The 27,932-nt window shown below is 52.4% G+C and overlaps 2 protein-coding genes across 6 annotated transcripts; one reads left to right on the top strand and one right to left on the bottom strand.

Moving 5' to 3' along the window:
* Positions 1-418: 418 nt before the first annotated feature.
* Ankrd23 (ankyrin repeat domain 23) lies at positions 419-7,503 on the top strand. Of its 4 annotated transcripts, none has more exons than XM_016005844.3 (9): positions 419-1,800; positions 3,156-3,302; positions 3,485-3,613; positions 4,776-4,904; positions 5,080-5,178; positions 5,277-5,375; positions 5,603-5,701; positions 5,809-5,907; positions 5,998-7,503. In XM_016005844.3, exons 3-9 carry the CDS (start codon positions 3,524-3,526, stop codon positions 6,091-6,093), a joined length of 711 nt encoding a protein of 236 aa, XP_015861330.1. In that variant the 5' UTR covers positions 419-1,800; positions 3,156-3,302; positions 3,485-3,523; the 3' UTR covers positions 6,094-7,503. The 4 variants fall into 4 exon arrangements, with proteins under 4 accessions (XP_015861330.1, XP_015861329.2, XP_006987347.2 ...); XM_016005843.3 differs by having other exon boundaries at positions 421-1,776; XM_006987285.3 differs by having other exon boundaries at positions 423-1,776; positions 4,782-4,904.
* A 2,712-nt stretch (positions 7,504-10,215) lies between these two features.
* On the bottom strand, positions 10,216-26,168 carry Cnnm3 (cyclin and CBS domain divalent metal cation transport mediator 3). 2 transcript variants are annotated; one of them, XM_076557490.1, is made up of 9 exons: positions 24,900-26,168; positions 18,546-18,689; positions 17,303-17,449; positions 16,808-16,977; positions 16,556-16,652; positions 16,105-16,238; positions 15,589-15,727; positions 13,223-13,321; positions 10,216-12,286 (listed from the first exon to the last, which is right to left on the bottom strand). In XM_076557490.1, the coding sequence occupies exons 1-8, from the start codon at positions 26,149-26,151 to the stop codon at positions 13,272-13,274; spliced, it is 2,133 nt and encodes a 710-aa protein (XP_076413605.1). In that variant the 5' UTR covers positions 26,152-26,168; the 3' UTR covers positions 10,216-12,286; positions 13,223-13,271. The 2 variants fall into 2 exon arrangements, with proteins under 2 accessions (XP_076413605.1, XP_076413604.1); XM_076557489.1 differs by lacking the exon at positions 13,223-13,321.
* Positions 26,169-27,932: the final 1,764 nt, after the last annotated feature.

Consider the following 27,932-nt stretch of genomic DNA (forward strand, 5'->3'; position numbering starts at 1 on the left):
ACCGAGAGAGAAAAGACACACACACACACACTGAGCAGCTCCCTGGCAGGAAGGGGTCAGGTCGGCACATCACTTGAACGTAGGTTAGCAGTGTGGCAAGGTGCCACGTGGTGCCCACAGCCTGACACTCTTCACATGGCCCGTGCCGTGCAGACACCAGAGGAGAAGTTGAGAAGATATGGTTTCCCCTGGGCCACGGAGGCAGGACTAATCAAATAGGTCTTCAGTTTTATTTTTAAAAATAAAGACTAATTATTGTTTTTAACTTAGAGATAATACCATTTACCTTTGTGGGGCACAAACTAGCATTTAAAAAAAAATTATTTTTTTGTTTGGATACAGGGTTTCACGGTGGCCCAGATGAACTTGAAGTCTGGGGTCCTTTTTCTTCACCTGAGTACTAGGGGTTTTCTTTGTTTATTTGTGACAGGGTCTCTATGTAGTCCTGGCTTCCTGGAACTCTGTAGACCAGGTTGGTCTTGAACACACAGAAATCCTCCTGTCTCAGTCTCTCAAGTGCTTGGATCAAAGGTGTGTGCACCCCACACCCACCTGAGTACTAGAATAACAATCACGTACAACCATGCCCAGCTTCATCAAATGCAGGACAGGGATGAGCAGGGCTAGTCTGACTTTGTCTGCCGCCTTTCTCACAGAGAAACTGCTTCCCTCCGCATCACCAAGGAGGGTGCTTCAAAGAAAGCATCCTAATGCAGAAGACCCGGGCTGCTTTAAAAAGCTGTGTTTCCTTAAATTCTCGGAAAACTCTGCATGTCCATGAGGTCAGCATGGACCACAGGCGCTCTGGTAACCCTCTGTGGTCTCCGGTCCCCTTCAGCCACATTTCCCCTTGTGCTTATTTGGTTCTCCCTGTTCACGTTGCTTTCATGCTGGAGTCTTGTTTACTGGGTATCTGGTTTCCTTTCAAAGGTCAAGTTGGAATTTAGGGCACAGCAGAGGGAAAGGCATTCCTGGCTTCTGAAGAATTAGGAATTTGATTTTGTTGGCTAAAGACAGCCTGTTTCGTGGCTGGCTGTCATGATTATTGCTACAGACCGGGGACCCGGAGCGGGTCTCAGTCCCCTCGCCCTGTTGAAGGACATGTTTCATGCCCAGAGAGTTATCTGGTGTGGACCCTATGAGGGCTGAGGCGGAACACCGTGTTGGCTGACGGCGGCCTGCTGAGGGACGAATCGGGGAGGGAAGGGCAGCCTTGAAACTAGCCAATTGGGAAATCTTATGAAGCCTAGTTTCATCATGTAGGCCCAGGAGAATTCCCAAGGCGTTAGGTCAGCCTCTTCCGTTGTTGTCCCTCCTGAGGTCCTCTGTAGGACGCCTGCCTTGGGCCGCTAGTCTTTGCAATATCGCAGGCAGCCAGATCTCCATCTTAAGTCTGGATTCCACCAGTGGGCTCTGAACTCCCAAGAGTAAGAAATGTCTCCCTTGGGCCTGGCCCCAGCACCCCAGCCCCATGTGTTGGTAAAACGACTCCCTGCGAGATGCGGGACGCGGCAGGTGCCGGGTGGTGGGTGCCTGAGGAGGCTGCAGACTCAGCTCCAGACAGCTTCTCTTCCTGCCCTCAGTGGGCCACATTCCCAGACCTGTATTTTGGTTAGTGTGACAGAGCCCCAGAGTCATCTGGCCTGGGCACAAACTCTGTCCTTCCCCACCCCCAAGAGAGAGCTCTCCCATAAAAGGGCTGAGCGCTCTGCTAGCTTCGCTGGGCGTGTGGAGAGCAAGGGGGGGACCATGGACTTCATCAGCATTCAGCAGTTGGTAAGGATGCGAGGCAGGTGATTGGTAAGGACTCAACACAAGGGGCAGGTACCCGGACTTTATGGCCAGAGGCACGAAGTCTGGCTGACAGCAGACAGTGGCTTTCTGGGGATCGGAGGGTCACATTGAGGGGCAAGACAGCATGGTTCTTTCCTGCCCCGTCCTCATGTTAGGGGGTGTCAAGAGAAAGAAGATAATTGGGGATGAAGCTGGGTGTCAGTAGATGGGAAAATCCTTGAATTATTGAGTCTTTGTTTGTTTTTGGTGAGTGTGGTACTGGGGATCCATCTTGGGGCTTCATACATGCTAGGTTAGCACTCTCCCACAGAGCTGCACCCCCAAGCCTGCAGGTATGCCTGTCTGGATGGTCCAAAAGAAATGGGAAGTGGAGAGTTATCTGGAAGCCATGGGTAGAGCTGTATAGTTCCTTTAAGGTCAAGGACACACAGGACAGTCTGGTTGGAACTCCTGGAGGGTCTGGCCACTTCAGGGGTGGTGTTCTTGGGTTCCCCAAGCAGTAAGAGACACAGAGTGACGCCAGTGCAGCTGTGTAGTATCAATTTGGGTGACATGGGGCATGGAGGGTATGAGGCACCTATGTGTCACTGTGGTGCAGTGGCCCCAGCTGGCTCCGGGGAGGTGGATGACAAAGTCCAGACCAGGAGCTATTAGGTTGTTGAAGCTGCTGATTTCGAGGGAAGACCTGGCCATTGGGCCAGAAGCCTCAGCCTTCTGTTCCCCTCTCCCACACTCTGCACCTTCCCTGGTCCGCTCCAGCTTCCTGGGTGGCTGTTAAGGAGCTGGGTGGGTGTCAGCTGTGACCAGGTATAGGGACGGTTTGAGCTCATTTTACAGAGGCAGAAACATAGTTTCTCTAAGACCCAAGGGCTGAAAGCAGGGATTTGGAATTCGGCCCAGAAGCTTCTCTTCTCGAAGCTTGGGTCAGATGGCAGTGTGGCATGATGTCATCGGAATCCAGGGAAAGAAGCCCAGGATGGAAGCTAAGGTGTCTGCCTGAGTTCCCAGACATGAACCCAGTGATATAGACAAACACCGCCCTCCCTCAACTCTGTGATCTGCTGATAGCCGATAGGCAGTCATTACCCTGGGCCTTGGCCATTGCCACTGCAGATGGTTGTGTGTGTGTGTGTGTGTGTGTGTGTGTGTGTGTGTCTGTCTGTCTGTCTGTGTGCAGGCGCGCGCACGCGCGCACACTGTAGCCCACCAGGAAACATTCAGCAGGATGAGTCATGCTGACACCCAGGTTCACAACTGACCTTTGCACATCAGATCTCTGCCATCCTGCTGTGCCACACAACTGATTCCCAAGCATTCCTCCAAACTGTCCCATTCCTTAATCTACTCTACCTTTCCTGCAGGTAAGTGGAGAAAGAGCTAATAGGAAAGTGTTGGAGTTTGGACATGGAGTGCCTGACCCTGGAGGCTGGCCTAGTGACTGGAGGCTGGGACCCCAAGAGGCCGTGGCCCGGGAGAAATTGAAGTTGGAGGAAGAGAAGAAGAAGAAAGTAAGTGTTTTGGAAAGGGGTTGGGCAGTGTGGGTATCTATGAGTAGTAACTAGAGCCCATGGCCACTATTGCCCAGCCAGTGACTGCGTGCTTCTTCAAGGCATAATTAGTCAAGCCAGGAGTCTGCCCTGGGACCCTACCTGGTGACTGATGTCTGGCTTGGGCATGTCTTCTGCCCTAGCTGGAAAGATTTAACAGCTCCAGACTGACTCTGGACAACATGAGAGACTTGGAAAACTTGATTCAAAGACGAAGAAAAAAGCGACTGAGACACAAAGTCCCCCCCAGGGAAGCTGAGCCCGTGGTTGAGGTGAGTGAGAGGTTAAGGCTGGTGTTCCAGAGGCACAGATAGATGGCCTCCAGTCTTGGGGGCCTGGGAAGAATGGAGCTAGGGCCCGCAGCTGCTTAGGCAGCGCACGGGAGCTGCATGGGACGCATCCCAGAGCCTTCTGTTCCTTCCATAGGGCCATGCGTTAGCTGCTTAGCTTCCTGTGACCAAGCACCCGGCAACTTAAGGGTTATTTGGAAATGAGAGGAGAGAGGGAGAGGGAGGAGATGCTTTATTTGTGTACCAGTGTTTGCCTGTATGTATGTATGTATGTATGTATGTATGTATGTATGTATGTGCACCATGTACATGCCTGGTGGTCAGAGGTCAGAAGAGAGCATCATATACCCTGTACAGATGGTTTTGAAGCAACAGGTAGGTGCTAGGGACCGAACCTGGATCTTCTGCAAGAGCAACAAGCGCTCTTAACTGCCGAGCCACCCCCCTCCCCACACCCCAGTCCCAATGCTCACTTCCTCAAGCTTGTTCTCTTTTTCTTCAGCCTAGGACCCCAGCCCATCAAATGGTTTCCCCCACATTTACAGCGGTTCCTATCGGCTAGCCTTATCTGTAATCTCTCACTGATGTGCCCAAGGGCTTGTGAAATTAACCAGTATCACAGGCAGCTAGCTGTAACCAAGTGCTGGCCGTGGAGGACTCAGCCACACCAACAGGTCATTCCAGTTTGTTCAGAAGCTAGATGTGCTGTCCTGTCCTTGAGCGTCCACCCCCCTGCGCGGCTTCCTGGGGCTGCTGGAACTAGTGCCCGCTGGTCTGTAGACACGTGACCCATCTCTACCTTTTACTCACGTTCTGTGTGCCTACCTGTATCCAAAGTCCTCGACATAAGGACATCAGTCATACAGGAAAGGGGTCTACCCCACTCTGACATAATTACAAATGCAATGACCTTATTTTCAGAACGGTCATATTCTGAGATACTACAATTAAGATTCAGCATATGAACTAGAGCATGGGGTCAATTGGTACACAACACACACTTCCCATTCTTTATCTCCTGAGAATGAGATCGAAGAACAACTATAACCGAACAGGCCAAGTGTGCTGGGCCAGACTGGTGAAGCGGCAGTGACGGGTGCCCACGGACTTGGGGGCTTAGTTCTGTCCTGTTCTGCTCACCCAGCAGCAGCAGCCCCAGGTCCCACTGGAGCCTGTGGACCTGGAAATGTTCCTGAAGGCAGCTGCGGAGAACCAGGAGGCCCTGATTGACAAGTACCTGACAGACGGAGGGGACCCTAATGCCCATGACAAGGTAGAAAGGTTGGGCGAATGCACTTATAACACCTGTATATGCCATCTTGGACACCCGAGTCCTCACCTGGGACACTGGGTGACTCTGGTGACCTGTTCTAGGAACGGAAGGGATGGGGTGGGTGCCTCTAGGGAGTAGCTCTGCTCCCTTGGCCTCATTTTGTCTCTGCTCCCAGCTCCACCGCACAGCCTTGCACTGGGCCTGTCTGAAGGGCCACGGACAGCTGGTGAACAAGCTGCTGGCCGCAGGCGCTGCTATCGAAGCTCGGGACTTGGTGAGAAGCAAGGCTCGCCCTCACAGGGGCTGTGGTGGCTCATCTAGTCAGGCCTTTCGACCCCGTGGGTCAGAGCACCGTGATGCTTTGTGTTGCAGCTGGACAGGACACCTGTGTTCTGGGCCTGCCGTGGAGGACACCTGGACATCCTCAAACTGCTGCTTAACCGGGGAGCTCAGGTCAATGCACAGGACAAGGTAAAGGACCGGTGCCTGCTTTGGGGGGTAACCTGTTGGGGCGCACGTAGCATGGAGAACAGACGTTCACCTTATAAGGAGGCATAGCCCAGCTGGGCGTGGTGGTGTTCCAGGCCAGCCTTATCTACTGATGAGTTCCAGGACGGCAAGGCTACCCAGAGGCACAGCCCTTCCGGGTTGGGTGGCATGGCCACCCAGATCCAGCACTGCACCTCACTTCTCCCTAGATCTGGAGCACCCCTCTCCATGTAGCAGTGCGCACGGGCCACTCTGACTGCCTGGAGCATCTCATCGAGTGTGGCGCCCACATCAATGCGCAGGACAAGGTGGGTGTTGGTGACCGAGCAGCCTGAGGCAGACCGGAGGCCATCTGTGTGTCAGCAGCGCCTTCCGGTACTGGGCCTGTCACAGTGACCGACTGGTCTCTCCACAGGAAGGGGACACAGCACTCCATGAGGCTGTGCGCTACGGGCACCACAAAGCTACGAAGCTGCTGCTGCTCTATGGAGCCAAGCTGGGCGTGAAGAATGTGGTGAGTGCCAGCCAGGCCATGTCTGATACCTGTGCCGGGGCCAGGGGAGTACCTAGGAGAGGAAGACTGACTCAGTATCCCTGTTCACAGGCCTCTCTGACACCAGTGCAGCTGGCCCGAGACTGGCAGCGGGGTATCCGGGAAGCACTACAGGCCCATGTGGGGCACCCCCGGACCCGGTGCTGATGACTGAAACCTGTGGGTCACTCACAGCCGCCATTCCACACCCACTCTCCCACTCACCCACCTCGAAGTGGTTCTCTGCCCCAGCCCCAGTTTTTCTCTGGCTTTGCTTCCTTGGGCCAGGAGCAGCAGCAGGTAGAGCAGGTCCCCCGGGTTTCAGTGAGGGAGACTGTGTTCCCTGCCAGGGCTGGAGCAGAGGACCATAGGGTAGCAAGAAGCGAAGTGGGTCCAGGTGAGGGCCAAGGCCAGAGCAGGATGTGAAGAGACCAGCACTACCCACAGCCGGGTCTAGGCCTGTCCACCAATCCTTCCGTCAGGAGACTGGCCTAGGCCTGTTCTGTAAGTAGAGACTCAGATGTGACCAGCAGCTGCATCCAGGGTATAAGAGAAGAAACAGGCTACCTAAGTGCCAGGCATTTGGGCACCTCACTGCTGTCCTTTGGGTGGAATTTCTCCAGCGACTCCATTCCTATCAGTAGCAACCCTGATTGTGTCTGGAGTAGTTCTAGCCATCTCTCGTCTCCAGAACTGGAGGGGGGTTCTGGAAGGCTGAGGGGCACGTCAACATGATTGAGGCCCCACAGAAGTCAGTACTTACCAGGTTGCCCCAGAAGCTGGAGACCGATGAGCTGGAACTAGTGTGTACTCTGGGGAAGTCCCACCTAAAGGCTTCAGGCAACCCTGCCTGTCTTACGTGAGGGTAGAGCGTCAGGGGCTGGGGATCGCTTGTGGCCCACTCAACTTTTGGGGCGGCGGCCCGCAACCCTAGCTTAGCCTAAGGCTCTAATGCCCCCTGGTACTGGAGAAAGCGCCTGGACTAGGCTCTGCACGCTCTGAGTTCAGCACCTTGCTAGGGGGTGCGGCAACAGCAGTATACACACCTCTCCAGGCCCGTGCCAACTGGTGGTGACGAGACCTTCACACAGGTGCACGCTCCCTCCCTTCCAGCTTGGTCCCCAGCTTCACTGGTGTAGACCTGGACTACTGGCAAGGCTGGCTCCTTAGATGCCAGGAAGTTGATGATAAAGCGCTGGGCCCTCCACTGAGGCCACAGGCTGAACAAAGAAAGGGTTAAAAGGTGAAGAAGGCTTTGCCTCCCTCAGACAGCCCTGAGCTGACACCCATTTAGCACCAGTTATTTTTAGTCTGATTTTGGCAGCCTCTCCGACCCTTGTTACTATGTGAAAATCCTGACCAGTGCTCCTCCTAGGGGCATGAACCTTTTTATGGGCAGGCCCTGCCCTGCCCTGTCCTGACAGCCGGCGTGCACCTAGACAGACGGTGCCATGAGCAAGACAGACATTCAAGACTACCCAATATGACGACTCCTCAGGAATGAGGACACTTAATGGACACACAGCCACCTTTTTATACACACAGATCACAGTTTTCTCATTAAACTGATTATCCACCTAGCCTGGTTGTCTTATGGGGACTGGGAGGTGGCCTTGTCATCCTTAGCTGCAAAGACCAAGTCCATCACTCCTGCCGGCCAACAGCGTGACATGTCACCAAGCACTACGCATGTTTTATATATATAAATATGGGGGCGGGGTGGTCCTGGCACACGGCTCCCATGTTCAGGACCTCTGCCCATTGGTAGACAAGTTCAGAAAAGGACAGTTTTCAACTTCAGCTGTTTAGAATCACCAGGTTTTGTTCGATCTTTGCTTTTCTCGAGACAGGGTTTCTCTGTGTAGCTTTGGCGCCTGTCCTGGATCTCAAATTCAGAGATCCGCCTGCCTCTGCCTCCCAAGTGCTGGGGTTAAAGGCATGTGCCACCACTGCCCTGGCTCACCAGTTTTTTGTTTTTTTTTTTTTAAAGTCCTGATGTCTACTGGGTATGGTGGCACACACCCATCTCTGAGTTCAAGGCCAGCCAGGGCTACACAGTGAAACATTTTCTCAAAAGTCCTTTTTACAGAGAAACATTTCTCAAATGTCTAATGTTACTAGGTCAGAGGCCCTGAAGGTAGGATCCTAGTATTAGTTGAAGACATGGTTACCTATGCATACTAGCAAACTGTAAGGAATTCTAGGTGGTTGGTAGGTGATAAATACCTACCTTAATATTAATAGTCCAAGACCTCAGGATACAATATAAAAGAAAATCTATTTATCCCTAATACCTGTGATTATGGATACAAAAAAATACAGTACTATTACACCTGTTTAAATTTAAACCTAAAAAAAAATTATACAATGCTGAAGTATACAAATGAAAATGTTCACATAGACATAATATGCTCATGGATTGGAAGGCACATGTAAAGATGTCAGCTCTTCCTAATGACTACATACAGGCTTAACACAGTTCCTACCAAAATCCAAGCAAGATGTAGAGAAGATTATCTAAACTGTGTAAGCATGTATGCCCTGAACAATTGGAGCCATATACGGTAGGGCCTGCCGGGAATCCCAGCACCTGGGAGGCCTCAGGAGGACTGCTCTGCATTGCAGGTTAGGACGAACACAGTGCGAGACAGTGGTGTAGCACAGGCTATATAGAGATTACATGCAGAAAAACACCCACATTTAACAAATAACAGAAAGCAAGCATGATGTCCCATGCTTGTAAATCCAGCAATTGGTAGGCTGAGGCAGGGGGACTGTGAGGTCAGCTTGGCCCACTGACTGAGACTCTTTTTTTTTTTTTTTTAAATAGTTTTTGTCCTGGAACTCACTGTAGACCAGGCTGGCCTTGAAGTCAAAGATCCACCTGCCTCTGAATGCTAGGATTAAAGGCGTGTGCCACCTCTCCCAGTCTGGGACCCTAAGAGAAAATTAAGAGGGGGGGGAGGAAAAGTGGGTTCAACTTCAGTGATCCAGAGTGTAGTGGATACAGACTAATGTGACATAGTAGACAACCCAGAAAGTACCCCCCACACACACAAATACACCCAACGGAGGGACAGATGCCGTTAAACAAATGGACACCCTTAGGTTAAATATGGAAGGAAGGAGGGAGAAAAAGCCAGAGAAAGCGGTTTTGAGTTTGAGGCCAGCCTGAGCCTGGGCCTACAAAACCACAAAGACCAGCTGTGGGGGCTGGAGAGAAGACTGGGCAGTGAAGAGCACCAGCACAAACTGCTCTTCCAAAGGACCTGAGTTCGATTCTCAGCACCCACATGGTGAATCACAACCATAACTCCAGTTCCAGGGAGGAGCCAATGCCTTGTGGCCTTTGCAGGCACTAAGCATGTATGTGATGTACAGACATACATGCAGACAAAACACTCACATGCATAAATTAAAAAAAAAAAAAAAGCTGTGAACCAAGCCTTATTTACAGAAATATTAATTCAAAGTGGAAAACAAGCTTACATGTAGAACAAACTCAAACTATTGGGAAAAAGTTAGACAACTTCTGAGATCTAGAACAGTCAGATATACTAAAAGCACAAAACAAAGTTTGGTAAAACGACTTTAATCAAAATGAAAAACCTTTGTTCCCTGAGACTGTGTGCACACAAGTGAGCCAGGGAGCTCACAGGGGTCTGTGGGTACTTGGCCCTTCCGGCCATGCACAGTATAAGGAGGGAGCACATGCAGAGGCCTTCACCGCAGGGCCATCAGGGAGCAAAGGAGAGGAAGACGCCGAGGCCCCAGCAGCCCCTGTGAGGGCATGCCCCAATGACCGCAGGACTCACTTCAAGGGGATGAAGTCTTTGGTACACAGGCCTTAGGGGCACATTTCAGAACTAGACTACAGCACTACAGACCAAAATTTCTGCAAACCCAAAATCCAACAAAGGATTTTAGAATCTGAATAAATGAGGAGTTCTCAGACAAAAAAAGGGAGGGGGACAAATGAATGGACGGAGAACACAGACACGTCACCAAGGTGAAGACCTGGACAGATTCTTTCTTACAGTGCTGGATTCTACCAGGAAAACCAGGTGAGAACCACAGTGGTTCTGTTGGTCACCTGTCTAAATAGCTCAAGTAAAAACAATGACCCTTTGGAGGACTGAGAAACTGGATCATTCCTACACTTCAGGTAGGAACTGAGGCTTGCACACAGCTACTCCAAAAGGCCTGGTTCAAAGATAAACAACCTAGCAACTGTACTCCTGGCACTTCCCCCAGAGTCAACACCAATATTCACACCGACATCGGCACATAAATGTTCATAGCAGCTTTATTTGGAAAAGGCCAAAAACTGGAAACGACCCAGACGTCCTCTGACAGGACAGTGAATACACCATGGAATACCACTTGGCAAGAAAAGGGGACAAACTGCTGGCACGATGAGCCGGGTCAGTCCCCAGAGAACTGTGCTGAGGGAAGGAGTCAGTCCCTAACGGCCACACACCACACAACCCCTCAAACGACATTCTTGAAATGACAAAATAAAAGAGATGAGGAACAGTCTAGTGGTTGCCAGGGCCTAGGGACGGGGCAGGTGGCTCTGAGTGACAGTCCAGGGGGAACCCTGGTAGTGACAGGACAGTGGGTTAGACTTGGGTAGCAGTTACTCGGGTCTACACAGGCGCCAGGTACCACCTGCACCAGTCCAGGCTTTGAGACTACATTACAGTTTGCGAGACAGGACCACCGAGGAAAGCCAGATAAAGGATGTACGGATTCTGCATCTTTCCAACTTTCTATGAATCTGCAATTACTATAAAATACAAAGTTAGGTAAAAAGGAAAACAATAGCTCTAAGTGCATTTTGGCATCCTGCCTTGCAATTCTGCAACAGAAAAGGACATTACTAGAAAAAAAAAAAAAGTAACATCCAAACCAAGCCTCCAGTTAAATAGTATGACACCAATGTTAACATTTTAATTTGATAACTGTAACAAGGTTATTTAACATGTTAACATCAGGGGATGTGGAGTAAAGGGCATATGGAACTCTTCTATGAATCTAAAACCATTTCAAGACCCTAACCCTGGTGTTCAAGGTGACTAAATCAGAAGCCCCAGAAGGGCCCAGGTAGCCAAGGTTCTAATGTGCCAGGTGATTCTGCAGCCAAGATTCAGAATTCTTTTCTGGAGAGAGATGATTTTTAAAGTATTTGCTTCCAACCTGAGTTTGTTCTTAGCGCATATTCTTTGAGAATACTTTCTTGGCAAGCACACCACTGTTCTCTTGGCCTGCAAGTCTTACTTACCAGGACCCACATTCTTTTGAGGAAGGTTCCAGAAATCCTCCCTCCCCACCCCAGTCTATGGTCCCAGAGCTGAAACTGTGGAAGGAAAATGTAGGTACACTGGACGAGGAAACCTGTGCTTTCCCACCCCCGCATCTCGAAGACAAGGGCCCTGGAGACGGAAAAGGGCACACAATTTGAAATACTTCAGATATAAGAAAACCTTGACTTCTCAGCAGGTGACAAGGAGGTACCAGGTTTACAAACAATCCTCCCTGATCGCTGTTCTCTACCCATTATAGCCACACATGTCCCCGGAGGCTTAAGACAAAAGTACAAGGCAGGTCCTCAACACTGACTTTTCAGCCATGCTGGGCAGGCCCCTGTGTCAATGGGCCAGCCTGCTCACGACTTCAGGAGCCAGAGAAGCTACCCCCCTCCACAGGAGGGAGCAGAGCTAGGGCACAGACTTATTGGGGAATCGTGCTTTTAGATTTTGGCACGTGGAAAAAACTGGGGTACATGAATCAAAATATGGCATTGTAAGGGAAATAAAAAGGTACAGGACAGGGCCACAGACTCGACTCTCCATCCAAAGCCAGCACTCTTGGTTTGCTCATAAAGTGATGCCAACAGCAGAGGGTTGGCCAATCAAAAGCAAAGTGAGACAGGCCAAGACCATGTAAAGGCAGTAACTGTACCCACGTGGCACCTGGCTCAGGGAGGTACAGACACTGTGCCGTTACGGTATCGGGGGAGAGGCGAGGCCCTGTGGACTAGAGATGATGCTGTTCCTTTCATCCCCCCAGAAACAGGCTTCTTCTGGAGGACTGCCAGTCCTGTCTCCTAAGGGAAGGCGGGGCCAGCTGAAGGCTCTGGCATTCAGGAGGCCCAGGACCCACATCTTATAAAGGCCATCTAAAACGTGGCCAGAATCGGTGGGGGACGGGCTGGCGGCATGAAGCTCCTGCTTGGCTCTCCCCAGCTCCCCACACGCTTGTCCATTTCCAGCTCGGGGCTGCCTGGCAAGCAGTTACACTCCTGGGTTCTGCCCAGGGCTCTTCTCCACTGGGACGTCAGGTCTGCTGTGGTTGGACCCTAAGGAGAGGGGAAAAGAGAATGGCATTCCCAGTAGCCAAGGGGCAGGCTCTAGCAATCCAAATACTGAACCTTTAGGACAAAGACAGCCTGGACAGATGGGCCCTGGGACATCTCAGGAACCATCAAAGCAGTCAAGAACATGGTCGAGAGAAACCCACTCCAAGGACTGATGCCACCCATGAGGGACAAAGATGAGCTACTGATTTTTTTTTTGTCATTGATTTGTGGGTCTGCCCCCTCCCCCACTTCTTTGGGGCAGCAGGGGTTGAGACAGGGTGACCTTGACAGTCAGTCAGTCAGCTCTTCTGACATTTACCTTGGTGTGTACATATAAACGTGTGAGGCGATGCACGTGTCATGACGTGTATGGAGGTCAGGGGACAACCTGAGATTCGGTTCTTACCTTCCACCACATAGGTTCTGGGGGCTGAACGTGGGTCACCGGCTTGGCGGCAAGCGCCTTTACCCACAGAGCCATACCGCCAGCCCCGATTTTGTTTTGAGACAAAGTCTTGCTGGCTGGCTCGGAGTTCACCACGCAGTGTGGAGTGACCTCAAACTCAAGGCAGTTAGTTCTTCTGCCTCGTCCCCTGGAGGGCTGAGATTCTAGGTGTGAGCCATGGTACCTAGGGGGTGCTATGGATTTCTGACTCCAGGGGCTCAGGCTGCTATGCTGGGCAAAAAGAAACTTCCGTACATGATAAAGCGCCCCTGTGATACAAGGAAGCAGCCGTATGTTCCAGGACTAACCACGTGTGCCATGACCCCTTGTGTTCTAGAGAAAGTGAGAACTAGAAAAAGAAAATACAGCACCCCTCCCAACTCCCCCACCAAGGGAAATGCACCCCAGCCTGGGGGAAGCGGTCTGCGGTGCCGGCCAACAGCTAAAGGATGGGAAAAGTAAATCCAAGAAAAAAGGAAACAGATATTTACCTTGGTGTTTTCTTAAAACAAAAAACGCTCACTAGTCCACAGTCATTTATCAACTGCAGTTTCCAAATGTGCCAAAGAGGGAAAGGTCTACTGGGAAGGCTGAAGAAGAGAGCGGAGAGAAGAGAGAAGAGGACACGCCGTTGAGTGGCCGTGGGCCTCAGCTCCCCAGCACCACGCGGAAGGCTGGGGAGGGCTCTGGGCTACACAGGGGACGCTGGGGACCGCAGGGGGACGACGGCACCCATCACAGGGCCGCACGGGTCACGAGTCCAGGATCAGACTTTCAGGAAAGGGCCAAGTCACCTGCCCTGTCCCCGCTGCTGCCACCCAGAGCAGCCAGACTCTAATAAAACCTCCTTTATAAACTCTGGAACCTGGCCGAATCAGGTTCCCACACCATAGGTGGCTGATCCCTGATGCAGGTTTGTTTGTTTTTGAGACAGGGTTTCTCTGTGTAGTCCCTGGCTGTCCTAGAACTCACTACATAGACCAGGCTGGCCTTGAACTCAGAGATCCACCTGCCTCTGGCTCCTGAGTGCTGGGATAAAAGGTGTGCGCCACCACTGACACCACCCGACCCAATCCCTGACGTTGGCCATTTAAAATTCTTGTACATTCCAAACATTTCAACAAGAGCACTTTCCTGCCAGGGATTCAGCGCCCAAATCCCCAGGGGACCGAGTCTTCCTGCACCGTTTAAACAGTAGCCCACCGAAACCAGCACTGTGCAGTAACACTAAACTCTTCGGGGACAGGGGGGACAAACCCAGGGAGACCCCAGAGTCAGGCAAACCTCACTGGGGCACACATCAGGTCACCTAGGTAAAAACTGGCAAACAGGGCGGATAAAGCATTGTAAGGAAGAAATGACCCACAAGCCACTGCGAATCACTCTTTTTATAGGGCAGCCCAGAGAGCGGGCCAAGTCAAGAGGATGAGAACTTCTCCAGCTTCTCCAGGGACCAGAGGTATAGCTCAAATGGAAGAATGCTTGCCTAGTGTGTGCAAGGCTGTAAGTTCAATACCCCCCTCCCCGCCCCCAGCACTTGGAAAGAAAGGGAAGAAAAGCAGGGAAACGAAAGGAAAGGAGGGAGCAAAGGGGGGGGGGGGACGACAGAGGGGGGAGGCAGAGGGGGGAAGGAGGGGAAAATCCCTGACGGAAGACTCGCTCCAAGCAGAACTGCCATTCTCGGCTCACATCTGTACCTTGAATACGGCCCCTGCAGTCTGAGCAGTGGCTGGAGCCAGAAGACACTCAGGTTTTAAAAACGAGTCTTGGTAAGGCTGATGTGGCCAGGTGAACTTCTGTTCTGGGGTATTCCACAAAAGGCCACGGTGAACACTGTCACCCCCATGTGAACACGGTGAAAGACGCCTTTCTGAAACTGACGTTCCTACAAGGCATGCCTCAGCTGTCCCCTAGTAATGCCTGGAGCCAGAGCAGAGACCACAGGAGATGAGCCGCCACCGCGGCTCAGGGTCAAGGGTTTCTGTCCTTGGTACTTTCTGTCACCTCTTGGTTTAAAAAAGCCATTTCTACTGTAAAAACATGTTTGTGGTATCAAGTGTGGGTCTCAGTGACCACAGCCCTGTGTCCCCAAGAGGCTGTCTAGCTACGGGCCCTCAAACTCCATTCCTCATCTATCGGAGAAGCCCAGCAATTCCCACCTCTCAGGATGGTGGGCAGCTTCGCCAGGGAAGACGGGGTCAGCTCTAAGCATGCCTGCAAAGTAAATGCCCGGGAGGAACTTGGCTCACTGGGGCGGCCATGAGGGGCAAGGCAGCAGCCGGCATGCCATCCAGAGCCGCTTCTGAAGCTCAGCTTGGCATTCCTGAGCCTTATCCAAGGACCAATCAACCCAAGAAACCACAGAAACCCCCTGGCCTTCACCGCCCAAACCGCAGACTCTGTGAGGCAGCCCAGAGCCTACCCGTAACGCAGACTGCCCCCACCCAAGCGTGTTTCTGCTTCCGGTTCTGTACAACCTCACTATCAACGTGTGCTGACCCAGCTCCACACCAAGTGCTCCTCTGGGCCAGCGCCAAGGAAAAGCCCAATCTTGACTCTTTAAGTGACCTAACCCTGATCTTAAGTGGCCTGAGAGTTTCTACCCTGAAAATGCCCCACTTATCGAGAACTAACTAAGCCATCTCTAAGAGGCCACGGACAGAAAAGGCCGTCTACTCTGAGTACCAGCTGGCCGTGTGATCCAAGCCACTGCAAACAGTGCGAAGGGAAGGATGGGCAGAGAAACAGGAGGGTACAGACGGGGAGGAGAGCGCACACGCAGCACGCGGTGGCGGGGTTTCCTGTGGCCCCTGGGCCCCAGCACTGCAGGCTGTACCATGGGGGGGCGGGCGCTTACCTGCTGTCTCAGTGGACTTGTCACCAAGGAGCCTGGTCTGGCTGCCTGGGATGGCCTGGAGCTCAGCATTCTCTGGGGATGGAGGCAAGCTCTGGGCTCGGGAGGCCAGGAGTGCATTAAGGTACTGCAACCGTGTGATCTGGAAGACAAGAGAACAGAGAACGGAGAGATTACTCAGCAGGGGCAACCGCGAGACACGGACAGCAGAGCTCCCACCTCCGACCTGCACGAGACAGGCGGGACTTCGAACCGGCCGAGGGCAGAAAGCCTTTGAGCCACAGGGTTTTCTTTTATGGCCAAGTGATTTTAAGATCTACAATGGAGATCAGGCACAAGGCCTCCAGAGAGGTGCAGACTCCAGCAGTCCAGGGAGAAGGGGAGGTCCCACCATTCAGGAGGTGAGCCTGTCTTCCTGGGCTGGGCTCACTCTCCATCTTTTCACAGTGACCAGCTGGACTAGGTCCCCCGGGAGCACAAAGCCAGTTAAAGCAGCGCCAACGCGCAGCCCAAAGTCACCTTAATGAGCTGCAGGTCAGAAAGGGCCCTCACGGTGTAGTCAGGACAGTATGCGGAGGGGCGGGCACCCTCGGGTGGCTCAGGCTGCGGGTCGTGGCGGATGAGCTGGCGTGAAGACACGGGGGACTGGCGAGCTATGGAGGAAATAACCAGAGATGGTGGGAGGCAGTGGGACGAGCGCACAGCCCCTAGCGCCTGCCCTCCAAGTGCCCTTGGAGAGGGAGGGGTGGGTGGGAACGTGGAAGACCACGACGGAGCCACCCTGGAACGTTTGCAGGGATCCAGTGGCTACCAAGGTCGACAAGGCCGAAGTGCCGCTCCGCCCCCTACACTGCCTAGACAGGAAGCCCCTCGTGGGACAGAGACACGGGCTCCAGGGACGCCAGCATCCCGAGCGTCAGGGGCAGCTCTGCCCACCGTGACCACAACCCCCAGAGGGGCCCTGGCTTACCTGAAGACGGAGCTGCCAGGGCGGACACTCCATAGTATGTGAAGGCCCCATTCTCGAACCTCAGGCCCTCTTTTCCAATCTCCACCTCGACCCTGCCCTGGGGAGGGGGACAGAAGCGGACAGGTCATCTCTCCAGTCACGAGAGGACAGGAGGAACCTAGCCCCAGGTGTTTATTGAGGGTGGCTGTGTGGATAGCTCGCTCTCCAGGCCTGAGGACGTGGGAGGCTTCGGGTCTGGGCAGCCGTGGTTACCTGCAGGATGAGAATGAAGTAGTCCACCGGCTGGCTGCGCTGGTACAAGTAATGGTGTGTGGCCAGGCGGTTGTTCTCATCAAACTTCACCTCCTGGTTGACACTGGGATGCTTCAGCAGATACAGCAAGACTTTCTCGGAGATTCGCAATGGGCTGAACACATCCACCTCTGGCCCGCGGTGGGAGAAAGGGACAGTGTCCACTGGGGCCCAAGTGGCCTGTCATCACACCTGCCTCCTGCTGCCGCCTGGGCTCTCCCAGTGGTCCCTGGGCTGCGGCAATCCACACAAGAGAGCCAAGCAGGGCATACCACACGGGCCAGATGAAGTGCCCAGAACACGTCTTAGCAGGAGACACCCACTAGCTCTGCAGAGGGAAGCAGATGCTCTTCAGGAGCCTCGGGCTCACTAGGAGCCAAGCTGGTGTCTGGCCTGGGTGGTTTCTTGACCCTCTGGGTGGTGAGACCAGGGGCAAGGACCACCCTTCACCCTCACCTCGGGAAAGGAAGCGCTGGGTGGCCAGGAGCAGCTGAGGCGAGATTTTTACTTTATGTCCATCATCAGGCACCTTGAATAAGGAGAATTCCTCCTTCCGCTTGAGAGGGGTGCTCAGGGCAACAGTCTTTTTCCTCACCTTGGTGTCTGTAGAGGCAGCGAAAAGATGGCATGGGTGGATATCAGCACCCAATTACGACCACAAACAGAGCAAATGGCCCTGTCACCCACTCCTTCCCCCCAAGGTCCGGGGATCTTAGGGGATCCCCAAGGAAGCGTCCTTGGCACTGCTCCCTGTGAGACACTCGGCTGCCACGCCCACCACACGATAATCCCAGTGCCTAGGACAGAGGAGACAACAGCCCACGTGTATTTCCAGCCATGCCCAGGGGAAGTCTGGCTCTCATGCAGAAGAGAACGCCGCTGTGGAGACCCTTCAGGTACAAGTGCCTGAAGATCGCCCACGGCAGATGGCAGCAGCCACCCTGGTGACCCTTCCTCCACTGGCTCAGGAACAGAAGCGAGGACACAGACACGGCAGTGTGGGGTCCCATAAGCCACGTGAGGCCCCAGCCATCAAGTGTGGGCTCTGTGTCTGCCCCACGGAGGTGGCCATCGAAGAAAGGGGAAGACACAATCAAAGGTCTCACGGCTGTCTGCTACAGAAGACCTGCTCAGTAGCTGGTCAAGAATGGTTTTTTTTTTGTTTGTTTGTTTGTTTTTTGAGACAGGGTCTACCTACTACATATCCTCTGTTGGCCAGGAACTCAGAGGTCTTACCTGCCTCTGCCTGGCTGGGATTAAAGGCATGTGGATTTTTTTTTTTTTTTTTAACCTGTGTGGTGCAGGTAGACCAAACTCAGCTCCATTCGAGCCGGACAAATACTCTGCTCTGGAGCCTCACATCCAATTCAAAGAATACATCAAGGAGCTGTGCACAAAAGAATGTGGGCCAGCAAAAGCAGCAGAAAGACCCGGGCCCGTCAAGGGCAGACACTTCCTTCCAGTGATGGAGGGCTCTTACAAAGCCCTCTGCTCACACAGGGGCCACGAAAGTCAACAATGGGATGGATGGTCTGCATGGCTTGTGTGGAGGGCAACACTGGCCCACACCACAGCAGGGAAGATGAGGCCTGGCTGGAGCCCTAGACACCGTTCAGCAGCATGAAGGCCCACTGGCCTCTGATGCAGATGCTCCAGAGGCTGCAGGAGGGGCTGTGAGTTAGAGAACAGTCAGACTCACGGTAGTCTTCAGACTCATCCAGGATCTCAGACCTGATGATCTCTTCGATGACGTCCTCCAGCGTGACCAAGCCCAGCACCTCGTAGAAGGGGTCACCTTCACCTTCGTTGTTCACCTTCTGAACAATGGCCAGGTGCGACTTCCCTGCAGGAGGGGACACTTATTTGCGGTCTGTAGGGACCTCCCAGGTTTCATCGCACCAAAGGACAGAAGATGCTTGTATACTGGCCACACCACTCCTTTTCCTCAGCACACTAGCAAGAAACCTGCTACACAAGCACGCTACCCCCTCCTGAGCTTATCCTCAAGACCTCAGACTTTTTACTCCCCCCTCCACTCTGGTTTTTTGAGACAGGGTTTCTCTGTGTAGCCCTAGCTGTCCTGGTGACCAGGAGATCCTCAAACTCACAGAGATCCACCTGTCTGTCTGCCTCCCGAGTGCTGGGATTAAAGGCGTGCGCCACTACCACCTGGGCTGATTTTATTTTATTTTTCTATTCATCTACCTGATTTTATTTTTAAAACAGAGTTTCGGGCTGGAGAGATGGCTCAGAGGTTAAGAGCACCGACTGCTCCTCCAGAGGTCCTGAGTTCAAGTCCCAGCAACCACATGGTGGCTCACAACCATCTGTAATGAGATCTGGCGCCCTCTTCTGTATACATAATAAATAAATAAATCTTAAAAAAAAAAAAAAAAAAAAAAAAAAAAAAAAAAACCAGAGTTTCAAGTCGGGTGGTGGTGGCGGTGCACGCATTTAGTCCCAGCACTAGGGAGGCAGAGGCAGGTGGATCTCTGTGAGTTTGAGGCCGGCCTGGGCTACAAAGTGAGTTCCAGGAAAGGCACAAAGCTACACAGAGAAACACTGTCTCGAAAAACAAAAAGAGAGAGAGAGAGAGAGAGAGAGAGACAGGGTTTCATTACTGTAGCCTATGTTGGCCTGGCAATCACAATGCTCCTGCCTCAATCTCAGGAGTATCAAGATCAAGTGTACAATACTGTACTTAGTTCTCCTCTTTTGTTTCTTGAGGAAGTCTCACTAATAATCCAGGTTGGCCTGGGCTTTGTGACCCTCTTGCCTCTCTAGTGCGAAGAGGACAGACACGCATCCTCAGCATGTTCTCCCAGTTCTGAGAGCTGCCCTTCAGGGGTCTTCCAGAGGATGGGGCTGAGTAAGGGTGGGCATTTAGAATCCGTAGTATGTCAAGAGGAAGAGCCAGAGCTGGCACATGCCACCTTGCTCCTGTGTCTTTCTCATTCAATTTCCTATTTGGCTGATTTAGTGAGGACAGAAAAGCTTGAAAAAAGAAACCAACTCTTACAGGGTTGGCAAATGTTGGGGAGACTTCAGATATTTACTTGGGGTTATATAAGTATTTTCCACCCATAAAACATTATATCTATTTGAAAGACAGAGTACAAGCTATGTATATAATTTAAAATCTTTTAGTTAACATTTTAACACTATATGATATCCAATATAGCTAAAGTATCATTTCAACGTGTAACCAACACAAAAACACAATATATACTTTACACCTCTTTTTACATTTTACAACACACCCCTGAAACCTGGTGTACATGTACTTAACACTTGCAGCATACCACAACCCCGAAGAGGGTCGACACTCAAAGGCTCTAGAGTCATAGGTGGGCTACAGGGTTACAGGATGGAGACAGGCAGGTCTGAGGCAAGGCAATGAGTACACACATGCCTATTACTAGTGAAAAGAATGGTCCAGACCTACATGAGGGCTATGTGCTCCCAGGATCTTTTGGAGAAAATGCCCAGGCTTTTTCACGAATCATGAAATATTTACCAAATAAGGCCTCTTTCTTCAGGAAGCTCTAAATGCCCCAGGAAAAGATTAAAGCGTCCCAGGGGGAAAAGGCCAGGTACCCCCAACAACTGCTCAGTCTACTGAATCAGAGGCACTGGGTCAAAGTGCCAGTTTTCTATACTCCTTCCGATCCTTGGCGATGGCGCTGGAACCGGCTCAAGCTAGCAGGCAGGTGCCATTTCCACAGGGCTGCTCTGCTGTGGAGCACAAACCTGTGAGGCCAAGCAGGGAGGGTCAAGAGTGCAACAGGCATGTTTGGGATCCTCAAACCCCAAGCCTGGGCTCTACAAGGCCACTCAGAGCAGGGAAGCCTCAATGCGGCTCCCTCCTCCCCAAGAGTGAGTCCCTCTGACGTGCCCCTAACAGAAAGAATTAACTTCTCCTGTGCTCTCAAAGTTCTCTGAAAAAGACTCACGATTCTGGAACCTGTTGCATCAGGATGGTTCAATAATGGGAGAAGTCCCTGGCCATAGGAATACGTAAGACAGAGAGCTTGGAGGGACTGTTTGTCCCCACTGGACAGGACATGGCGAATGAAGGCCATCCCCATTCATTCTCCCAGTTACTCCTCAGCCCCAGACCCACAGATCAAGGGCAAAAACTCAGTGGCAGAGTGCTTGACTAATATGTACATGGTTCTGGTTTCCTTACCTAGCACTTGGGAGAAAAAAAGCCTAAATCATCCTGACTGCTGACCTCTCTTAGAAGGTGGTCTGTTCTCTTAGCTCTCAGGACTCTCTAAACTTCTGGTTCCTCTTACTTCTGTGGTCCAGCCTGTTCTTGGCATCTTTTCCAGGCCCCTCCTCCTGCATGCTTTGTGCTCCCCAGGGCTCAGGCTCTCTGTACCACTCCTGTAGCTCAGGAGATAGATTACTTCTACACTGATATTCAGATCTTCACCTCCTCTTCAGTCTTTTATTTGCGGTTCCTATCAGCAGCCTGCTAGGAATCTGCTCCTTGGAACACAAATTCCAATGTAAGGAAACACTCACCTGCTTCTGGCTCCAGCCCTTAAGGAAGCCAATACTGTATCATACAGGAAGACACCTAGGCTCCAATACGAACGACTTCTGGCTCCCCAGCCCTAGCCAAGCAGCAAATGTCTACCTCCTAATGCCTCCCTGGTCACCTCCTCAGGCAAATGTGGCACATTACCTGGGTCCCCACACCATTGTTGTCCACATCAGCCACTGATCAGTAAAAACACTCAAGGACACACCCGGCTCTTTAGTCTGAGCACTGGGGTGGCAGAAGCAGGCGGATCTGAGTTCAAGGCCAGCCAAAGCTACATAGTGAGACCCTGCCTCAAAAAACAAAACCACCCACACAATGCTGCTCCTGACTCATAACCCTGTTGATCAAAGCCATGTCCATAATGCAATACACAAACTAGCACTCTACTCATCTTGCTTCTGTGAACATTTTCTTTTTTTTTTTTTTTTTTTTTTTTTTCTTTTTTTGGTTTTTTGAGACAGGGTTTCTCTGTGTAGCTTTGCGCCTTTCCTGGAACTCACTTGGTAGCCCAGGCTGGCCTCGAACTCACAGAGATCCGCCTGCCTCTGCCTCCCGAGTGCTGGGATTAAAGGCGTGCGCCACCACCGCCCGGCGAACATTTTCTTAAAATATATTTATTTTTATTTTATGAGCGTTGGTGTTTTACCTGCATGTATATGTCTGTGTGAGGGTCAGATCCCTTGGAACTGGAGTTACAGACAGTTGTGAGCTGTCATGTGGGTGCTGGGAAGTGAACCCAGGTCCTTTGGAAGGGCAGTCAATGCTCTTAACTGCTGAGCCATCTCTCCAGCCCCACCTCTGTGAACATTTTAACTAAATGAAAAACAGCTCTCATCAACCTCATCCTTAACATCATTACCAATTCCTAAAGCTTAAATTCAGTTCTATCCAGACAGGGACAACCCTTACACTTCCACTGTCCCAAATCTGTGACACTGACAGCATGTGAACATCAAAGCACAGGTCCAGCCGGAATGGGACACTACAGTGAACACTTCCTTGCCCACCTCTCTCCCCTCATCCCACATGGCTTCAAATTCACAATCCTCCTGCCTCTGTCCTCAGCTGGGACGTTACTTTCCCACTGACAGGTCAACCAGAACTTGCTCTGGCAAGGCATATGCCACTGTCCTTGATGTGTGTGAACAATTTAAAGACCTTAACAACGAGAGTTTGGGACATCGGAGGGACAATGGTGGCCTCTATGTGACCCTCCTTAAAGGAGGGCTTGTGACTACTCTGGGAGAAATGGGGCCTGATACTTCCAGGTTCGCCCGAAAGGCTAATTCACCTGGAGCTGACAGACACTATCTCAGGAATGACAGTCACGAGATTCACAAGCAGGCCAGACCGAAGTCTCTCGTCTTTGATAAACGAACAGAGCAAGATCGACTCAGCAATCTTCCTACAACCTGGGAACTCAAAGCAGTCGGGAACAGGACAAAACCCTGATGGCTGCCTCCCACACCATGAGAAGTGCCTTGCTTTAGGGTGACCGCAGCCCAGATGGACCCTACCCTCCCTTATAAAGAGGCTGCAGGACCGAGTTCTAGGAAAAAGCCAGGACACATCTGCGAGGTCCTCCAACAGGCCAGTCAGAGATGCTCGTTCAAGCCTCCCACTCAGCCATTCATGATCTACACACAGGTCTCCCGCAAAGACAAAGGGAGACTGGCATGCAGAGCGCCCGTCAGAGTCTGGCACACGCTGCACTCAATACAAGAGTCGTGTGCTCATTGCCAAGAGCTGCCTCTTGTACTGATGGTCCAGGGGCTGAGTGGACCCGGGGCCAGAAGATTTGCCAGTTCAAGGGGGTTTTGCTCCATCCGCCACTTCTTATCATGCAGCTTAGTCCACCTAGAGCCCTGGTGCACATCCACCCCTACCCTCCAAGGAAGGGTATCTGGTGGGCAAGGAACACCCAGGCTCTGGAAAGCACCCCAAGGGTGAGGGTAAAGCGCTATAGAGAAACCCACATTATTTTGATTGCTGTTTTTGCTGCCCCCCCGCCCCCCCATTTCTCTGTGTAGCCCTAACTGTTCTCAAACTCAGAGATCCATCGGCCTCTGCCTCTGCCTTCCCCAAGTGCTGGGATTAAAGGTGTGAGCCACCAATGCCACTAGGAATCCACATGTTAACATTTGGAGAGCTTCATGGTTTTTACTATCAACCTTAATAGATGGGACCTGGGTTCAGGTCACCTATGGTGAGGCACCATATGGGTTCAGTTCCCAGCACTCATATAATGCCTCACAACTATCCATAACTCCAGTTCCAGGGGATCCAATGCCCTCTTCCAACCTTCTCAGGCATCAGACATGCAAAAACACTCATCTACACATAAGTAAATCTTAAAAAAAAAAAAATGTAAAAAGCTGCTTCAACAAACCAGTGAAAGGAGTTGGTGAAAAATGTAGAGTTAAGGGAGAATCCCAGAGACCTTAGGTGAAAAGAGGGAGCATGGAAATAGAAATGGGGGTGTGGCTTAGGGGAAGAGCACTTGCATTCCCTGAAAAAAACAAAAAACAATTTAAACAAAAGGGAGGAAGATGGAGAGCCGGCTGGGCTCTTAAGAGCTTTGGAGGACCCAGGATTCAGTTCCCGGCACCTACAGGACGGCTAGCAACTGTCTGCAACTCCAGTCCCAAGGAACCCCTCCCCCTCTTCTGGCTTCCGGAGGAACTGCATGCACGTGGTACACAGATATAATACATGCAAATACACATAAAAATAAAAATCTCAAGAAAAAAAAAAACTTTACGGGGGAAAAAAAGCCAGGAAGGGAAATTAAATTATTCATGATGTTGCTTTCAACGACATTCAATGAAAGTTTTCTCAGTACCTGTAGAAAAGTATTTATGAGTCCCTTCCTTGTCCTGCAACCTGGAAGGGCCAGGAAACATCACAGGTCCTGCTAATTTAATGTTAAAGAGGCGAAGACAACCATTTCCAGTTACCCTATCCTTTTGACATCCTTTTAGTTACTACCCAAGAATCGGGGTGAGCTTGGAAACCCAAGTGCACAGAGACGGACGGCTCAGGACAAAGAAACCTCTGGGGTTAGAGCCAAGTAGACATGCTTGCTGCCAAATGGGGGGAGAGGGACCGCGGGAGGCTTTTATTCATTCATTTAGCTTTGAGACAGAATCTTTAGCCCAGACTGGCTTCCATCTTTCTAAGTAGGTAGGCCACTACCTGGGTTTATGTGGTGACTCAGAGCTTTGTGTATGTTAGGCAGACACTGATGTTAGACATCTTCACTTTTTTTTTTTTTTTTTTTTTAAATAAATAGTCTTACTACATAACCCGGGCTGGCCTGGAACCACCTTCCGATCCTCCTGCATCAGACACACAGCACTTCCTTCCCGCGTCTAAAAGTCGGTCTTCAAATATTTCCCAAGGTCATTCCCAGATTCAAGGCCATCACTTTCTGGGAAAGGTCAAGTCTTAGTGCCTCTCTGGCGGGGTGAGACCCTCTCTCCACCAGGGACAGCACCTTACCTCGCTTGAACTCTTCCAGGACAGCGTCCAATTTGGTGTCGTTGAAGACGAAGTGGAGTGGATGGTTGTAGAAGCGGGTGATGGTGCTGAGCGGCGTGCAGTCCTCAGGGTCCACGAAGGTCAAGTCTTTGAGGTACAGTATGTCCACGATGTTGGAGCGCTCCTCCTCGTACACTGGGATGCGCGTGTGGCCGCTCTGCATGATACTGGCTAGGACTCCGAAGTCCAGGACAGCGCCGGAGTCCAGCATAAAGCAGTCTTCGAGGGGCGTGAGCACGTCCTCCACGGTCCGGTAGCGCAGGACGCCCTTGCTCAGATCGCTGTAGGGGTCGCCGCCGCCGCGCGCCAGCTCCAGCACGCGCTCACGCAGACGCCCCGGCCGCGCTGCCAGCTCCAGCAGCTGCCCCACCGGCAGCGCCACGGGCAAGGTGAGCAGCACCGCCAGGCGGCTGAGGCCCAGCGCGCGCGGCGCCAGCGCCAGCGCCCAGCGGCCGCTCACGGCGACCGGCAGCACCTCGCCCACCAGGAACACCAGCCCCGCGCAGCCCAGCACCGCGGGCACGGCGCGCTGGCCGACCGCTCGGTACAGCAGCACGGCCAGGGCCGCCTGCGCCAGGCTGGCCAGCAGCAGCAGCGCGCCCAGGGCGCAGCCGGCCCATCGCCGCGCAGGTTCCAGGCGCCGCGCAGCCGCGCGCTCCGCCTCCGAGCCGCTCTCGCGCAGCACCTGCACCTCGGCCGGCGCCAGCGCCAGCGCGCTCAGCTGCAGGCCGCGCGCCACGGCCGCCAGGGCCAGCAAGCCGGCCGCCCCCAGCCCCAGCGCCCAGGGCGGCGCCGCCTCCTCGGCGGCCCCGCCGCCCGGCTCCACGCGCACCGCCAGCAGCGCGGAGCGCGGGCGCCCGGCCTCGGTGCGCAGGCGCAGCAGGGCACGCCACTCGCCCGTGGGGGCGGCCGCCTCCTCGGGCTCCGTGGCCCGGCCGCCCTCGGGGCAGCCTGCGCCCTCCGTGGCCACCCAGGTCCAGGAGCTGTTGTTGGCTAAGCCGGAGCAGAAGAGTCGCAGGCAGAAAGTGGCCTCCGGCGCTGCCCTTCCGCGCAGCGAGCCTGTGCCCGGCGCGCTGTCCTCCTCCATGCAGAAGCCCAGCAGTCCCGCTCCCGGCGCCGCCTCCCCCGCGGTGCTGCCCAGACAGAGCGCGGCAAGCACCCAGCCCAGCCAACCCGCCACCGCCGCCGCTGCCGCCGCAGCCGCCGCCGCCATGGCCTGCTACCCCTTCTGGGCCTCAGGCGCAGCCTACCCCACTCACCCGCGCCTCTGCCGCTGCGGCCAATCGGAGCAGGCCTTCGTGTCACTTAGACCAATAGGCGGCCGGCGGGGGCGGGCTCCGGGGAGAACTAGGCTGCGCCGGGGAGTAAACAAGCGGCGCGGGGCGGGCCGGGGGCCGGGGGGCGTGGGGCTCGGGCGGCGAGGGAGGATTCCCGAGCGGCGGTCTGGGACGACCTAAGGGTCTCCGCGCGTGTGTAGGAGGAAAAGAAGATTGTTAACCACCTAGCCTGCAAGGCTTAGAGCTGAATACGAACCAGGGACTGGGTGCACGGAAGCCAGAGGTTCTTTGTTTATAAGATTTATTTTCTAGTTCTGCGTATGTGTGTGGGTTTTTGCATGCAAGTGCTGTGCTCTAGGAGGCCAGAAGAGGGCGTCGGATTCCCCCGGAGCTGGAGTTACTAGCTGGTGTGAGGTGGTGTGTTGGGAATTGAACCGGCCTCAGCACGCATTCTTCACCTCTGAACCAGCCCTCCAGCCCCATTGATTTGTTTTAAAACTAAGGTTTCTTGAAGTTGTTCCTGCTTTGCGTCAGACTCTGTAGACATCAAGACACACACTTGCTTTTGAGGAGTTGCCCTGACAGGGAGACCCATAGTAAATACTCAAACCCTTAAAAATAAGTTTCCTTGGGGCTGGAGAGATGGCGCAGAGGTTAAGAGCACTGCTTGTTCTTCCAAAGGTCCTGAGTTCAATTCCCAGCAACCACATGGTGGCTCACAACCATCTGTAGTGAGATCTGGTGCCCTCTTCTGGCCTGCAGGGGTGTGTGCAGACAACACTATATACATCAATACAGTGTATGTACATCAATCAATCTTTTTTTTTTCAGCTTTTTATTATTATTATTATTATTATTATTATTTTACAACACCATTCAGTTCAACATAATAGCCACAGATTCCCCTGTTCTCCCCCTCTCGCCCCCCCCAAAATAAATCAATCTTTAAAAAAAAAAATCAGTTTCCTTGAATCCTCACAGCTGCTTCATGTAATCAGTCTTACAAGGGAAAGCAATGCGCACAGACTGTGTGCGCCTTTGGGTTCTGATGTGCAAATTCCTCGGGTAGAGGATCCTTATGTCCTCATTTTAGAAGACAATACATCAATTGGGTGGCGTGTTCTTCACCCTTTGCATTTGGTCTTTATGTGATTAACTTCTCTATAGTATCCACATACTTTGTATTTTTCTTTATACTCCCCCCCAAGTCCTAGTACAAGTACACTTGTTATACATGTCAATTTAAATAATATTTTTTTTTTTTTTTTTTTTGGTTTTTTCGAGACAGGGTTTCTCTGTGTAGCTTTGCGCCTTTCCTGGAGCTCACTTGGTAGCCCAGGCTGGCCTCGAACTCACATAGATCCGCCTGGCTCTGCCTCCCGAGTGCTGGGATTAAAGGCGTGCGCCACCACTGCCCGGCCCTTAAATAATATTTTTAAAGATTAGTTTTATGTGTATGTGTGGACTCAAATGTGTATATATGCACTGTGTGTGTAGGTTCCCAAGGATACCAGAAGAGGGCACTGCATATCCATATTCACAGGAACTGGAATTCCTGGCATTTGTGAGCCACCACGTGGGTTCTGGGAACCAGGTCTTCTGTAGAGCAGTATTACTCTTAACTGCTGAGCCATCTCTCCAGCCCATTAAATGATTTTTAAAAAAGGATTCTGTAGACGTAACTCACTGCCCTGAAAATACAAACTTAAAAAAGTAT

This window comes from Peromyscus maniculatus, chromosome 21 (assembly GCF_049852395.1).
Source record: "Peromyscus maniculatus bairdii isolate BWxNUB_F1_BW_parent chromosome 21, HU_Pman_BW_mat_3.1, whole genome shotgun sequence".
Classification (NCBI taxonomy): domain Eukaryota; kingdom Metazoa; phylum Chordata; class Mammalia; order Rodentia; family Cricetidae; genus Peromyscus; species Peromyscus maniculatus.